At 38.8% G+C, this 16,331-nt stretch overlaps 1 protein-coding gene across 6 annotated transcripts in view; it reads left to right on the plus strand.

Annotated features, from left to right (window-relative positions):
- DEUP1 (deuterosome assembly protein 1) overlaps positions 1-16,331 on the plus strand; it is a 95,987-nt gene that overhangs the window by 49,850 nt on the left and 29,806 nt on the right. For 5 of the 6 annotated variants that reach the window (XM_006162547.3, XM_006162548.3, XM_006162546.3 and 2 more), the window contains 2 exons: positions 4,461-4,658; positions 7,560-7,646. In XM_006162547.3, coding sequence (XP_006162609.1) covers positions 4,461-4,658; positions 7,560-7,646 — 285 coding nt within the window. The remainder of the gene's footprint in view (positions 1-4,460; positions 4,659-7,559; positions 7,647-16,331) is intronic. The other variant, XM_006162549.3, reaches the window with a different exon arrangement.

Genomic DNA, 16,331 nt, shown 5'->3' on the forward strand with positions numbered 1-16,331 from the left:
AAGAAATTAAATAAATAAATAACTCTTTTATAAAGTAAAAATAAGTGTCAGAGGCCAAATTTGAATCTGGCAATCTGACTCCAAGGTCTATACTCTTACCCTAAGTGAAAATCCTGAAATACATGTCAAGGGCTTACAACAGGGCCTCGCCCAGAGAAGCAAATACCTAGTAAGTGTTGGCTGCTACTGTTACTGGTTATACCCAGGTTTGTAACTGTACTCCAAACATGGGTCAAGCACTCTGCCAGGAGCTAGGAAAACCAGGGTGAGCAACACCTGGGCACTGTCCATAAAGAGCTCATGGTTCTCTCCTCTCCTACAAAAATGTTTTCTCATTTCCTCTAGTAAAACCTAGCAGTGATTTTTGCCCATGCATTTATCATAGCTTTTGTCCACCTCTCTGGTCTTTTAGGGTTAAGAATCAGAATATTCAGTGCTATAAAATCTAAACAATTGTTAAATGTTAAGCAAACCTGGACATGCTCTGAATTATCAACCTGTGCCCTGCAAGGTGCTTGGCACACAGTACAAGAAAATAAATATATAGAGAACTAATTAACATTAAGATTGAGCTTTCCCATATGTGTGTATGGTCATAGATTCAGTTGTGTGCATAAATTTAACAAATATTTATTGAGCCTCAGAAGAACTAGAGCTAGTCTGGTAATTTCTATAGGAAGTGCATGATGTGAGGTAGAGATATTGTGTGCAAAAAAGTTGACGGAGACCAGAGATTAAATGTAGAAAAGGTGTTAGGAATTAATGATTACTTCCTCCATATTTAAAACACTTCAGTGCTACACCATCCCATGAAATTGATTTTACTGATTTTAAAAATATAATTTAAGAAAATTCATAACTGGTGTCTCCAGTGAGTGGATTATGTACAAGATTGATTAAAGCCACCTGAAGTATAGTTGCTTCATTCTTAACCTCTTATATTTAGATAAGAGTGATAAAGCTTTGAGTAATATAAAGCATCTACTGATTTTGCACGATCCTCACATGGAGGGAGAGAAGATGAGGCACAAATCTCTTTACAAGCTCCTGAAGAGCTCTAGAGAGTGCAGTGCTGTGCAGAAAAGGTAACGAATGAGTCGTGTATAAATAGTTACAGCTTTGCAGGAAGTGTTTGTGGAGAGCATTTTCCTACGCGTGTAATAAAGCCAACAAGAGCCATGTATTATGACTCTCGCAAGTGTTTTTTTTTTTTTTTCTTTTTTTTTCTCCCAGGGTAGCACTTTTTTTAGTCACTTATTTTATAATGAAAATTCACATTTTCAATAAAGTCAGAAGTCATTTGGAACACAGATAAATTAATCTCATTAAGTAAGCTTTGCAGTCTAGCATGTTGTTTTTAATATCTATATGTTGTGAAAAATAATAAAAATAGTTTACTCCTTTTTCTTAATAGTGTGTGTGTGTGTGTGTGTGTGTGTGTGTGTGTGTGTGTATTTACATTTTAAAAGTTCCATTTTAAGAGGAGCATGTTAAGTTATACAAGGGGGATATAATCAACAAAATCCAGACTGGAACAAACAGTAGAACCCCTCTGCTGTTTCACCAAATAAATTGTAAGGAAAAGAATGGAGATAAAAGTTCGAAGAGACATGTAATACTGTCCTCAGGATTAGGACACCCGTCCTGCAATTGCAGTCTCCTGGTCCCCTCCTTTGCTTTCAGAGGCTGGATAACTTAGGCCTCGTCGCTTCTTTCCCTTTGTGTGTGTGTGGTTTTTGTTTTGTTTTGTTTTGTTTTCCCTCATTTTCCATCTCTTAAATGGTGGGGTTAAGCCATGTGATTTCTAAGGTCATATCCAGTTCCGAAATGCTAAAAAATGCTCATAATATCAATAGACTTTGATGAGGGGTTGGTGGCATAAAGCCTGATGATGCATCAGATTAGCCTCCGAACTCGTGTACTTTCCACGTGAGCTCACGCAATGATGAGGCTCAATCCCTAAAGCCCAGCTTTGTCCAAAGTGTGAACCTCCTTCTGGGGCCCTGCCACCCACAAGACTGCAGAACACACGTCCTGGAATCACAACGTCTTTCACCAGGACTGTGATCGAAAAGTTACACGCCTTTATTATCTAATATGCTAAATAATCAGCAAAGCGGAGAGACATTGTAGGGATCAACTGAAATGGTGTATGTAAAGTACTTAGAACATATAGACACACAGGGGAAGTTTTAAAAAGAGATGAGCCAGTCTTAAGGGGTACACCATATTTAGATCCTAATTCAATTAAACAAACTTAAAGAACACTCATTATATTTTGAGATAATTTTTACTTTTTTAAATTTCTTTTTTAATAAAGATGTATGCACTTGCCAAAGAGACAGAGAGACAAAGCACCCCCCAAAGGTGAATAGTCACCCAACAATTCTTTCTTCCCATTTCTCCATCCAGTCATGATTTGGGGTACACATGCACCTGTGCCCAGCACGTTTTCAAGATGTTGAGCTAGATTTGAATCACAGCCAGCCATGTAGGATCTCACTCCCTTAACCACTAGGCTACAGGACAGCCCAAGCAATTGTTCTTTTTTTTTTTTAAAGAGGTTTTTGCCATAGGGTACGTGTGCTCACCAGAGAAAGACAGAGATACTGAGAGGGAAAGTGAGAAATTTTCCCCCAGGGGGTATGGCCACACTGTAATCCCTTCTCCTCCTTCCTCCTCCTGGGATTTTGGGCACACACACACATTTTGCATGATTTTCAAGTCACTGGGTCTGGGACTTGAACTTAGGTCAGCCATTTGGAAATCTAGCAATGTAACACTAAGCCATCTGCTGTCTCCGGAACTGTTTATTTTTAAAAAGATTATTATAATGGTATTACGGCCATGTTTAGGGGGGGAAAAGTACATATTCTTCTAGAGATATATACTAAAATGTTTAAATGTGAAATGGAAAAAAAAATCAGTTTTAAATGGAAGTGCCAGGGTAAATTTATATAAATTTCTAATTAGCTTCCAGCCTTCTTTTCACAACGAACTAAGTCCCGGCTACTCCACACTCCCAGTTCACTGATGGTGCATTGCTCTCTCCCTCCTATGCCTTCGCTGCATGCCTTGCCCGGGAACTCATTTCCATCTCTGTCTTCCAACCGGCTTCCATTCATCCCTCACTATTGGCTCTGATGACCCCTCTTCTGGGAATCCTGACATCCCCACTCTGGGTTAAGCACCCTCCACACCGTGCTGCTAACATAGATTGCTACTCTGTGCTGTAATCATCTGTTTGTTGTTTGTTTTCTCCAATGAACTATGATTTTTGAGATGGATGATTATGTATTTTCTCTGAATCTCAGTAATTGGAAGCAGTAAGTGTTTTCTAGAAAGAGGCCGAGAGTCTGGACCAAGACAGCAATAGTAAAACAGAGAGCAGAGGTGAGATCTGAGAGGAGCTGAAACAGAATGAACAGAATTTGCTGTCTGGACAGATTCAGAAGAATGAGATCCGGGAGTAGTCTGAGATGATCAGGAGCTTTCTACCATGGAAGGTTGAACCAAGAGGAAGGATATGAGAGACTCCACAGGCTTAGGGAGGGAAGCAATGCATTTTCATGATTACGCTTGAAATTTATTGCAGTGTGTTTTCAAAAAGCAGTATTTAGTCACAACAGTGCAGCTTAATTTAGTTGAAAGTAAGTATTGACTTTAAAGTCAATTGACTTTAAAACCTGAGTTCCAGTCTCAACTCTGCCAATTATTAGCTTTATGACTTTGAGCAATTCACTTAAATTATTTAAGCCATTTTCTTCCTCTATGAAAAGTGCTTAATAATACTTTCTCCACTTTCCTGTAAGAAGAGCTATTAAAGTAGTGTCAAGGTCAAGCAGTAATGCAACCGGACCCTCCTGGGAAAGGTCCCGGGTTCATGTCCCAGGATCTCCTTGAAGATGCTTTGGTGCACACATGTCCATAATCTGAGCTGGCTGATATGGGGGTGGATGATGGCATGAAAACCCTGTTGGGGTATGTGTGTGTGTCTTGATCTCAGAAGAAATAAGTAAATAAAGTAGTATCAGTAGTAAGTGACGATTTGCGCATAATAGAAAATAGAAGAAATTAAATTTTGGAATTGGAAGGAAAAAAGTAAATGAATCATTATTCTATGTGTCTGTTTCTAGTTTAGCACTGATCAGAAAAGGAGGGTAAAGGGGCCAGCAGGTGGCATGGTGGTTAAGGTGCTGGATACTCCCACATGACTGATCATGGTTCGAGTCCCAGACCCGGTGGCTTGTTTTCTCACTTTTCCTCACTTTCTCTCCGTGTCTCTCTCTGGTCAAATTAAAATCAATGAATGGATAAATAAAATTAATTATTTTTTTTTAAAAGAAAAGGCTAAAGTGGGACCTGCCAAAGTTTTAGACTAGGACTGACGTGGCTAGCAGAGGCTTTAGGCTGCTCCATAAATAAAGGGATGTGTTACCATTTCCTGGTCTCTGCTGCAGATAAGAAACCAGCTCTATAAGGAGGAAGAGTACCATAGCTCTGAGCAGGAGAGAATGAGGAATGAGATCTCTGACCTAACCAAGGAGCTCCATCAGAAGGAGATCACTATAGCAACTGTCAAGAAGAAAGCTGCCCTTCTGGAAAGACAGTTAAAAATGGAATTAGAAATAAAAGAAAAGATGTTAGCAAAACAACAGGTATGCAAGGGACCACCACCGCACCTGGTGGGGACACCTCCACTTCCCTGCTTCCCTTGATGCACTCCATGCGACAGCTGCCTTCCTTCCTTATCCACTAGTAAACGCTCTGCATTCCTCGGTAATGCCTCTGAGACCAGCACCACAGAAATGCTTCGAGGAGTCACAGAAAACACTACTGAGATAACACACAGTGTCACCAAAAGAGATCGGAAAAGGGAAATAAGTGACCATGCAGGATCGTTTCCCTAAATCTCATCCTACCCTTCTCTCACAGCCCCGTGTTCCGAATGGTTCCTGCAGTTGCTCTCATGAAAGATTTCTTCCTGTTTTCTATAGTTCCCTCCCATTATTATCCCAATCTTTTTAAGAAGGTCTCTGTTTCAGCTTCTATCAGACACATCCCAACCCCCACTTCATATATTCCTTTTAGAATTTTTTAAAATAGATTTTAAAAAATGACAGTTCATGATTTACCAAACTATCAGTTAATGCACACCGTGGTACACAGGAAAAAGCAGCAATTGTAACGTTATACTATTAAAAGAATGCAAGTCGGACCCAGTCGGTTGTCTATGGTTAAGGCACTGGATTCTCACATGGTTGGCCACAGTTCAAATCCTGGACCCAGCAGCTTGAAAATCACACCAAGTACATGTGCGTGTGTGCCCAAAATCCCAAGGGGAGAATGGAAGAGAAGGGATTGGGGCATGGCCAACCCTCCTGAGGGGATAAGTTCTCATTTTCTCATAGTATCTCTCTGTCTCTCTGTCTCTGTCTCTTTCTCTCCTCCTGGCAAGCTCATCCACCTTATGGCAAAAAACTAAATAATAATAATAATAATAAAGAAAAAACCTGCAAATAACTTCTTCCTCTCTCCCTCTCTACTCTACTTCCTTCCTATTTTTAAATTCCCTTAATCCCTCTCATGTGATCAAACTGGTGGCCTGTTACTAGGAGCACAGGTTTTATCTGCTGTTTTACCCCAAACCTAGAGGTTTTGAGAGCACCATTTCATAACTTTCTGGTTATTATGCAGGTAACTTTATACATAGCAGACTATCTAAATCCTGTTTTTAAGACCAAAAAGATCAACCTTTGCCCAATCAAGCCTTAAACTGTGATTAGTTTATGCAATACACAGGAAAAGGCACAGGTAACATAAGAGTGTTTACTGAACTTGTATAGAGAAGGATATCTTACAGATGTTAACGGGATCTGGGTAATTGGATTGTGAATGATCTTTCTTTTTATGATTTTTCCTTATTCAAGATAGAGCACATATGCATGCATGTGAGAGAGAGAGAATGAGAGACAGAGAGATGAGCTCCCTCCACAAGTCTGGCCACATACAGTCCCCTTCCTCCAGTCCTCCACCTGACCATACGTTGGCCATTCACACATTTGCCTGGTGTGTTTCAGGCTAACTGGGCCCAGGAAATGAACCACAGTCACTATGGGAACTGGTTTCTCTCTCTCATCTTTTTTAAGAATTATTTATTCAGTTATTATTATTATTTTTAATTTTCTATAGGACACATGCACTCACCAGAGAGAGAGAGACAGAAAGAGAGAAAGAGAGAGAGAAAGTGAGAAAGCAAGCTGCCAAGTCTAGGACTTGAACCATTGGCCATGTAGGAGTCCAGCACCTTAACCACGAGGCCATCTGATGGCCCCAAGGGATCTGGCTTCTCTTGCTGCACCACCAAGCTGGTCCAATTATGAATAATTTTTCTTTTCGCTATTATATTCTTTAATTTTTAAAAGGTTTTTGCCATAGGGTGTATGCGTTTGCTGGAGAAAGATAGTGAGAAGCAAAGTAAGAAATGCCCCCCATCCAGGGATCCACGCCACAATCCCTTCTTCATTCTCCTCCTGGGATTTTGGGCACATGCACACACACACACACACACAGCATGATGTTCAAGCCACCAGGTCCAGGACTCAAATCACAGTCAACCATATGGGAGTCCAGCACCTTAACCACCACACCTCTTGCTGGCCTCTTCACTGTCACATTATTTATTTTCCAGGCTTTGTCAGTGAGCATGTATTTTGCACTTTGCAAAAATAAAATGTTAAGGGAAGTGTTTTATAGAGAAATGAGCCACAGATGAATAAAAGAACAGATACTATATCCAAGTACCATAGAGTAAAAGTCAGAGAAATTAAAAAGTAAGTTAGGAGATAAAATGAAGTAGTCAGAAAAGAAAGAAAGGAATAAATCTGGCAGAAATATGAGAAAGAACAAAGTTAAACATGGAAGTCATACATTGTACATTGTAAAAATGAGTAAGGTGTTGAAGAAATTTAATGGACAGTGTTATTCAAGCATGTTTTAAATTGTGATTGAGGGAGCAGACGGTGGTGCATCAGTAAAATGCATCACTCTGCGAGACAAACTCACATGAGAAGGTTCCGGGTTCGAGTCAGGAGACCTCCCTAAGTACTCTGGCACTTGCTCACCTGTGATCTGGGGCTGGCTGGAGGCTGGGGTGATCACACCAGCAAGACCCAGTTGCAGGTTCTCTCTCTCTCTTTCTGTCACTCTCTCTTATGGAAGAAATAAATAAATTTAAAATTGTCTTTTTTTTTTCTGGCAATAATTTGCACACCATAGAAAACAGAAATGAGCAATGGGAGTTTGGAATGAGAAGGAAAAAAGTACATGAATCATTATTGGAAGTAACTGTTTTTAATTAGCATATCAGAAAAGGAGGGCAGAGAGGGTCCTGCCAAAGAGAAGAGAACCGAGTAAGAATATCCGACTGATAATGCTTTATACTAAAGAAATACTTCACTTTACTACACTTATAAAATATTTGTATTCACAGAAAAACTAATTTTAATAGAATCAGGAGTTTTTATTGCAAATTTTACATTCATCTTTTTTCCTTTCAGGTCTCAGATATGAGATATAAAGCTGTCAGAACAGAAAACACACATTTAAAAGGAATGATGGGAGATTTAGACCCTGGACGATACATGGTAATGTGCTGAAATCATTCTCAAAATTGAACAAAGAGATTCCTTAGATGGTCAGGATTTGCCTAGACCTCATTTCCTAAGCACTTGCTCTGGGTCGGGTATTAGGAGTCGGGGTGGTGAACGGTCTTACACATTGGTGGAACTTAGTTTTATCCTCAGGCTGGAACATTTGGAATTCTAGTTTTCTCCTTTATTCTTTTCTTGAATTGGGCTCAATTCTGATCATTTACCCTAACATGCTATTTATTTCCTTTCACCCTTCGCTTTGCTGTTTCCCCTGAAACCGTACATCCTGCATGGCCCAGTTCAAGGGCGAACCTTCCCTTTAGTGAAACGGCCCCCTAAAGCCTCAGCCAGAGTGAGTTGTCCGTCCTCACTCAGTTTGCGTTTGGTCTGACTTGTTTTAGAGCTTGTCGCTGTCTGTGAATGGCAAGTGGGGGACGTGTGTTAATCGAGGTTTGTATCACATCAGGAGTAGAGGAAGTGCTCGGTGCATGCCGGTTAAATAAAAAGAAGGATGGTGAAGGTTGAGGGTAAGAACTTCTGGGATAAACCAGTGGCTCTCCGGGTTTATACAAGGCAGCTAACTTACGTGGGCTCCTGCTTCTCATTCCAGTTGTTAATGTAAGAGGCAAGGGTTGGTTTTTATATGAGAATGTTTATGTATTGAGCAAGCTAAATATCATGGTTACTTGTTTACCATTTATTTTCTCTGAGAGGAAATTCTAAAATATTTTACCACTTGAGGGATGGAAAGGATAAAAGATGAGTATGCGTGGTGACTGCTCAACCCGGCCTCAGTTTCCTCAGCTATAAAATGAGGAACTTGAATTAGAAAATCTCTGCGGTTCCTTCTAAGCCGAGATACTGTGTCTCTCATAGCAGTCCATATTCTAGCCTCTAAAGAGGAGACACAGTCTGTCTTCTTTGTGCATCATTTTGAATCCTAAGGTTGGAGTACAGACGGACAAATAGTGAAGTTCTGTGAGTTCTCTGTTCAAAAAAAAAAAAAACTACATGCACCTATGACTTTTTATTTCTAAACACTGGACACATAAAAATTAAATCAGACTCTGCCCCCAGGAGTGCCTTTTTTCACATACACAATAGTATTCTTATTCTTATTATTATTGAGAGAGATTTGTTCTACAGGGCCCATGTGCTCACTGAAGAAACAGAGAGAAAGTGAGAAATCACCCCCCGAGGGGAGATGGCCAAGCCACAATCCCTTCTCTATTCTCCTCTTGAGATTTTGGGCACATATGCACACACAGTCGGCGTGAATTTTAAGCCACAGGGTCCGGGACTCCAAATGCAGTCGACTACTTGGGAGTCCAGCAACATAACAATTTCGCCATCTGCTGATCCCCTATTCTTCTTTTTTTAAAATTTCAGTCCAAATATTTTTACTTGTATTATTATATGTCATCATTCAGCCTGGTTCACTCTGGCTCCTGTAGGCTTTTGGTTTTATTTATTTATTTATTTATTAAGAAGTAATAAGGGGCTGGAAGCTGGAGTGGTGGTTAAGGTGGCTGGACTCACACATGGCCAACTACAGTCTGAGTCCTGGACCTGGCAGCTTGCTTTCTCACTTTCCCTTTCTCTTTCTCTCTGGTCAAATTTTAAAAATGAATAACAACATAAGTAAATAATTTTGAATTAAATAAATAATTTTTTCAAAAGAGAAATAAAACAGCCAAAGATGTATAAAGAAACACCTAGTTACCCACCCTTGCCCTCAATTCAAGTATGGACTACAGAGGTAATCAGTGGTAACACATTGACATGTAGCATTCTGTAACTCTTCCTTGCTTAGGTACATGCATGGAGGGGGTGAGTTGTGTGTTACTTTATAGAAATAAATGTATGATATATGCCTTATTCCAATTTTCCTTTTGACTGTATCATGGGCATATTTGTAAGGTAAATGTCTTTTTATCTTTCCTAATTACCTAGAAAAAAGTATAAACTGGGAGGCTAGCAGGTGGCATGGTGGTTAAGGTACTAGACATTCCCACATGGCCAGCCATGGTTCAAGTCCAGGAACTGGTGACCTGCTTTCTCACTTTCCCTCTCTTTCTTTGTGTGTGTCTCTCTGGTCAAATTAAAATAAATGAATAAATAAATAAAATTAAATAAATAACTCTTTTTTAAAAATGTATAAACTCACATAAAATATACATAATTTTTAATAAGCTGAATCATGATTTATATGCCGGTAATTTGTTGTTGCTGCTGCTGCTATTAGAGTGATTTTTGCTTGCACTCGCCAGAGAGACAAAGACAGAGAGAGAGAGACAAAAGCAAGAAATTACCCCCCAAGGGGTATGGGCACTCTGCAATCCTTTTTCCTCCATTCTCCTCTTGGGATCTTGGACACATACACACACACATGCTCAGAGTGAATGAGGTTAAACCACCAGGTTGGGGACTCGAACTGTGGTCAACTACATGGGATTCCAGCAACATGACCATTATGCCATCTGTTGGTTCCACATGCTGTAATTTTAGTGCAGTCTTCTTTTGTGATTTTGCTTCCACTTTCCTCTAATCTTCTACTTGCATCATACTCCACCTACCAGATAATTCACATTAACTATTTGTTATGCATAATTTTCTATTTTTTCATATATATGGAGTCATATATCTATTTCAGGATTTTAGCTTTTTTCTTTTTTTAAGCTTATTGCCATAGGGCATGTGTGCTCACCAAGAGACAGTGAGAGAGAAATGTATGAAATCACCCCCTGGGGAGATGGCTATGCCATAATCCCTTCTCCTCCATTCTCCTCCTGGGATTTTGGGCTCACGTGCACTTGCACCAGATGTGAGTTTCAAACCACTGGATCCAGGACTCAAACCATGGTCAGTCATGTGGAAGTCCAGCACCTTAACCACCGCATCACCTGCTGCTCCCAAGATTTTAACCTTTTAAAAATTATATATTATAAATACTTCTCAGTGTCTTGTTTTTGTTCACTCAACAATAGCTGTTGGAATCACTCCTAATCAGCTTATGTAAGTCTATTTCATTCTTTCTAATGACCTAATATTCCCTGCTGTGGATGTATCAAACTCTATTAAACTGTTTTCACAGTTATTTCAATTATAATCTATTCAACTCTGTTTCCAGATTTTTGCGTAAGTGAATGATACGGTACAAAAAAACCCTTATACAATACATATATCAATACATATAACTTAGAATAGCTTCCTAGGAGTGGGATTGCTGATTTGAAGGATATGTGTGCTTTAATTTTAATCGTTATTGTCAAATCATATTTCTACTCTTTCTACATGAGAAAACCTTTTTTTCTTTCATCCTTATCAGCATTAGGTATTATTGTTCTTTAATTTTTGTCCTTCTGATGGCTGTAAAATTTTTCAATAGACTTTAATTTGCATTTTCCTGACTACAGGTCATCTTTTTTTGTGTATTTGTTGGCACTGTGTACTAATATGAATTAGTTATTTATATCCTTGGCTCGTTTTTCTCTTTTGTTGTCTTTTCCTTGTCAATTTGTAGCAGTACTTTTCTAAATCTGTTGTAATTTTGTTTATGATACATTTTTGTCATACAAAAATTTTTTAACTTTTGACAGAGACTGACATCCTTATTTCTATCTTCTGTGTTTCCTTCCTTGAATTACAGTGTTCTTCATACTTCTAGACACACACACACACACATATAAATATATAGCCCCTAAGATTACTCTTTAAAAGTTTTTATATTTCATCCAAATCTTTAATCCATTTGAATTATAAGTTGCCTATGACATAAAATAGGAAGCTAATTTAAATTTTACATGAACACTGAGCTCAATTTATCCTGTTTCCCCTGATAACTTCCTATTGGATTATATTTGCAACTGAATTAAACCTATATATTAACACCAAAATGTTTGGCACTTTTCCTATAGTAAATTTTCCCATCCAAGAATATGACATGGCTTTCCATTTCTTCAAATCTCATTTTATGTTTTTCAATAAGATCTTACCATTTTCTCTGTATAGGTTCTGGGCTTTCTTTTAAAATTTATTCCCAGGTATTTTACCATTCTTGTCACTGTTATGAATGAAATATTCTCCTTTTCCCCTAGTTAAGAATTTACTATTAATATAGAAAAAAAAAATCTAAGTTGTCTCTTTTATTCTAGAGGGCCTGTAGATTTGTGTTTTGGGGTTTTTTTAGAAGACAGTCATATCAACAAAGATGGCCTTTCCTACTGTTCATATCAGTTTTTCTTAATCATATTGCATCTGCTAAAACCTACAAGAAAATATTAAATAATAATAGAAAATGCCGGCAAATTTCCTAAATCCAGACTTCATTTATTTTTCTTAAAGAATTGAAAATTTTATCTTATCTATTACTTTTTTTATGGAGGGCGGGGTAATGAGAAAGCAAGCCACCAGGTCTGGGGCCCAAACCATGGTTGGCCATGTGGGAATCCAGTGCCTTAAACACCACACCATCTGTCAGCCTCTAGATTTTTTTTTGTTTTTTTTTTTTAAGAATTACTTTATCATTACTAGTGTTGTAAAAATTTGCTATAGAACATGTGCACTCATCAGAGAAAGATGGAGAGAGAGAGAGGGAAAAGCAAGCAAGCAAGCCACCAGGTCCATGTCTCAAATTATGGTCAGCCACGTTGGAGTCCAGTGCCTTAATCACCATACACCTGCTGGCCTCAGCTCCAGATTTTAAATAACATCATTTTAGAGTTTTGCTATTTAGTATAACATTTCTTCTTAATTAATGATCTTCATACTAGATTTACATTCCTATTTTAAAGTTTTTATTAAGGATTGCTGCTGGTTGATTTTTATCAAATGCTTTTTCCGCACATATAGCATTATGTGGGTTTTGTCTTTTAATCTGCATTTGTGTAACAGAGTGTGGTTAATAGATTTCCTGAAACTGACCCACATTCAAACTCCTAGAATAAACCTTGATCATTGAATTCCTTTGATTAGACTGCTACTGAAAGCTGGGGGGCTTACAATGACAGAAATGCTGTTTTAATGTTGTTTCACATTTCTGGAGGTTTCAAGCCCATATTCAAGGTGTCAACAGAGCTGTGCTCCCTCTGCAACCTGTAGGGCAGGACTCTTCCTTGCTACTTCCTCGTTTCTGGCGGTCTGCTGGCTGGCGATCGTTGGCGTTCCTTGGGTGGCACATGCATCGCTCTGATGCCCTGTCTTCATGTGGCCTTTCCCCCCGTGCCTCTGTCTTCTCCCGGGTGTCTTCTTCCTGTGTTTCTTCAAAGCATCTTTCCTACACGTGTGTCTATGTCTGGGTTCAAATTTCCCCCTTTTATAGGACACCAGTCATTCTGGATTAGGGCCCACCCTAACCACCTCATTTTAACCCTGTAACCTCTAAAGGACCTATTTCCAATGTAACACATGTGCTACTGGAAGTTAGGACTTAAAAAGTCTTTTTTTGTTGTTTTTTGTTTGTTTGTTTTACCCCAGGGGAGACACGAACCCATAATAGAGTGATTTTGATATATTATTTTGTCCTATTTAATAATATTGTATTTAAAATTAAGATCTTTGTGTATAAATAAGATTCTCTTTTTCTAATTGTTTTAAAGTTATGCTGACTTTATCATATAAATTGGGTATTTTCTTTTCTTTTTATTTTTTTAAATGCCAGAGGGCGTGTGTCCGTCAGAAAAAGAGAGAGAAAGCACTTCCCCCTACCCCCATCAGGGCCTGGTCATGCACGGTCGTTTTTGCTCTATTTCTCTGTGCCAGCGGGATCTGGGCATAAGTGCACGCATGTCGTCTGTGTTGCTGTCAGGGTCAGGATTCATGGTCAGCCATGTGGGACCTGGCTCTGTCTGCATAGCACCTAACCACTGCACTACAGGGCCAACCCTAAACAGGGTGCTTTCTGAGCTATGATTGTTTATATAACCTTGGAATTACCCACTCTTTAAAGATTAGAAAGAACTTAGATCTGAAACCATCTGGATGGACCTGGTAGATCTTCATGTACCTTTTCATTATCTTTCAGGATACTTGTATATTTAAATTTCACTACTTCTTCAATCATTTGGTTATTTATTTATTTATTTATTTATTTATTTATTTATATTTTTGGAGAGGTTTTCACTATAGGGCGTATGTGCTTGCCAGAAAGACAGAGACAGACAGAGAGACAGAAAGCAAAAAATCACCCTCCAGGGGGGATAACCACACTGCAATCCTTCTCCTCCATTCTCCTCTCGGGATCTTGGGCACACGTGCACACGTGCCCAGCGTAAGTTTAAGCTACCAGGTCCGGGACTTGCACTGCAGTTGACTACATGGGAGTCCAGCGATATAGCCATTTCACCAACTGCTGGTCCTAGTAATTTATTTTTTTTAGAAATCTTTACCCATTTAACTTGTTTCCTTGTTATGTTTTACATTCTTATTCCTAAACTTGTATAGTTTAGCATACCAATTTTTTGGTTTTAACTCTGGCTCACAAAGCATTTGTTTCATTAGTATTTAAAATGACTGGTTTTGTGTTTTTCTTCTCATCCATTTTTCCTAATTTCATTAGCTTAAGCTTCTATCAATTAACTTCTCCATCTTGCTTTGTTTTACTTTGTTGCACTTTTTCTAATCTTTTAAAATAAGGAAAGTCTCCTGTCAAATCTATGTTAAAAATCACATAATTAGAAAAGAAAAACCTATAATTAGGTAGTTAATTCTTTCTACAATCATTGGAATGGATAAACAAACATGGAATTCAATAATTGGTGCTGAAACTTTACCTCAGGCAACAACAACAACAAAAAATTTACATCATTATTTTTAAGTCTTCTAAAATATGTATTTGGATAATATTAAAATAATAATTACTTTTTCCAGACAAAATTATTGATCTGTGAGGTTCATTGTTCTAAGTAAATATAGCTATGAGCAGACTTCTGCTTGACTGTAAAGCCCCCTGCTAACTTCCCCTCAGGTAAAAAAGTTTCCCACAGGCTCCCAGCCAGTGGGAGAAATAGCAGCCCTGCACTCAGTGACCACCTGGTGAATGCACAGGCCCGTGCAGCTCCTGTTTTTCCTCCAGAGACTCTACCGATAACCCCAAGCACCTGTTCTCCAAGTGTTCCTGGGTCCCAGTGAGATACTTAAATAGTCAGAACTAGCAAGCAGTTCCTCATTCTAAAAGAGACGTTTTCCTTGGATTCATACAAAAACAAGAGTGCGTGGAGAAAAGTTAAGGATGATTTTTTTTTTTTTTTTTTTTTTTTGAGAGAGAGATTTTTGCTGTAGGGCACATGTGCTTGCTGGAAAGACAGAGAGACAGAAAGTGAGAAATCATCCCAGGTCAGGAGGTGGGGGATGGCCATGCCACAATCCCTTCTCCTCCACTGTCCTCCAAGGATCTTGGGCACACACACACACATGTACCCAGTATGAGTTTTAAGCCATCAGGTCTGGGACTCAAATTGTGGTTTACCACATGGGAGTCCAGTAACATAATCATTACACCATCTGCTAGTCCCGAAGAGTGAAGACCTTTTAAAATCCTGTTCTTGGTAGCTAATGAAAAATCAAGTTTATCATGAAAGTATTAATGATCTTGTACTAAGTTTGTATTTATTAATTTTTCTTTGATTTAAGAAGGTTATGAGACCACCCTATAGCAAAAATTTCTCTAAAAAAAATAAAGAAAGAAAATTATGATAGGGGCAGCCTATAGCCTAGTTGTCAAGGGGGGCAGGATCCCACATGGCCAACTGCAATTCAAATCTTGGTCTCAGAGGCTTGAAAACCACATTAGGTGGGTGTGTACATATGCCCAAAGTTCCAACAGGAGAGAGAATAGAAAAGAGACTGTAGCATGACCATTCCCCCATTGCACGTTGCTTTCTCCCTCTCCCTCTCTCTGTCCTTCTCTGGTGAGTACACACACCCTCTGGTAAAAGTAAAAAGAAAAAAAAAAAGAAGAAGAAAAGAAAGGAAAGGAAAAGAAAACGAAAGGAAGAAAGAGAAAGACGTAATGAAATTCGAATTCTGAATCTGTGGTAGTTTTGAAGAAGAATCGTTTGCTTTTCACTATCTGTGTGCTAAATGAAATAGCAGCATAAAAAACTAGTACCTTCACAACGATTAAAACATCCATTTACACACTGAAAACTAACCATAAAACATGACTGAAAGCCATTAACATCTTTCTATAGAAATATTTTGTTAGTCTGATTATTATTTTGAATATACATAACTAAAAAGGAAAATTGTACAGACAAAATACTATTATAACAGACATAATTTCCAATAATTCAATTGCCTTCATCCTAGTCAGTCCAAGTATACAAGCACCAGGGGATTTTGCCATTTCAAAAATAAAGAAATAGGGACCGGCAGATGGCATAATGTTACGTCTCTAGACTCCCTCATAGTCGACTGCAGTTTGAGTCCCAGACCCAGTGGCTTGAAACTCATGCTAGGTGCGTGTGCGTGTGTTCCCAAAATCCTGAGAGGAAAATGGAGGAAAGGGATTGTGGTGTGGCTATCCACCCTAGGGGGTAATTTCTTGCTTTCTGTCTCTCTGTTTCTCTCCGTCTCTCTGGCGAGCGCATGCACCCTATAGCAAAAACCTCTCTCAAAGAAAGAAAGAGAGAAAAAGAAAGAAAGAAAGGAAATTGCTCCTCTGACCTGGCTGTAATTGTG

This window comes from Tupaia chinensis, unplaced genomic scaffold, assembly GCF_000334495.1.
Source record: "Tupaia chinensis unplaced genomic scaffold, TupChi_1.0 Scaffold140218_1, whole genome shotgun sequence".
NCBI classification, from domain to species: domain Eukaryota; kingdom Metazoa; phylum Chordata; class Mammalia; order Scandentia; family Tupaiidae; genus Tupaia; species Tupaia belangeri.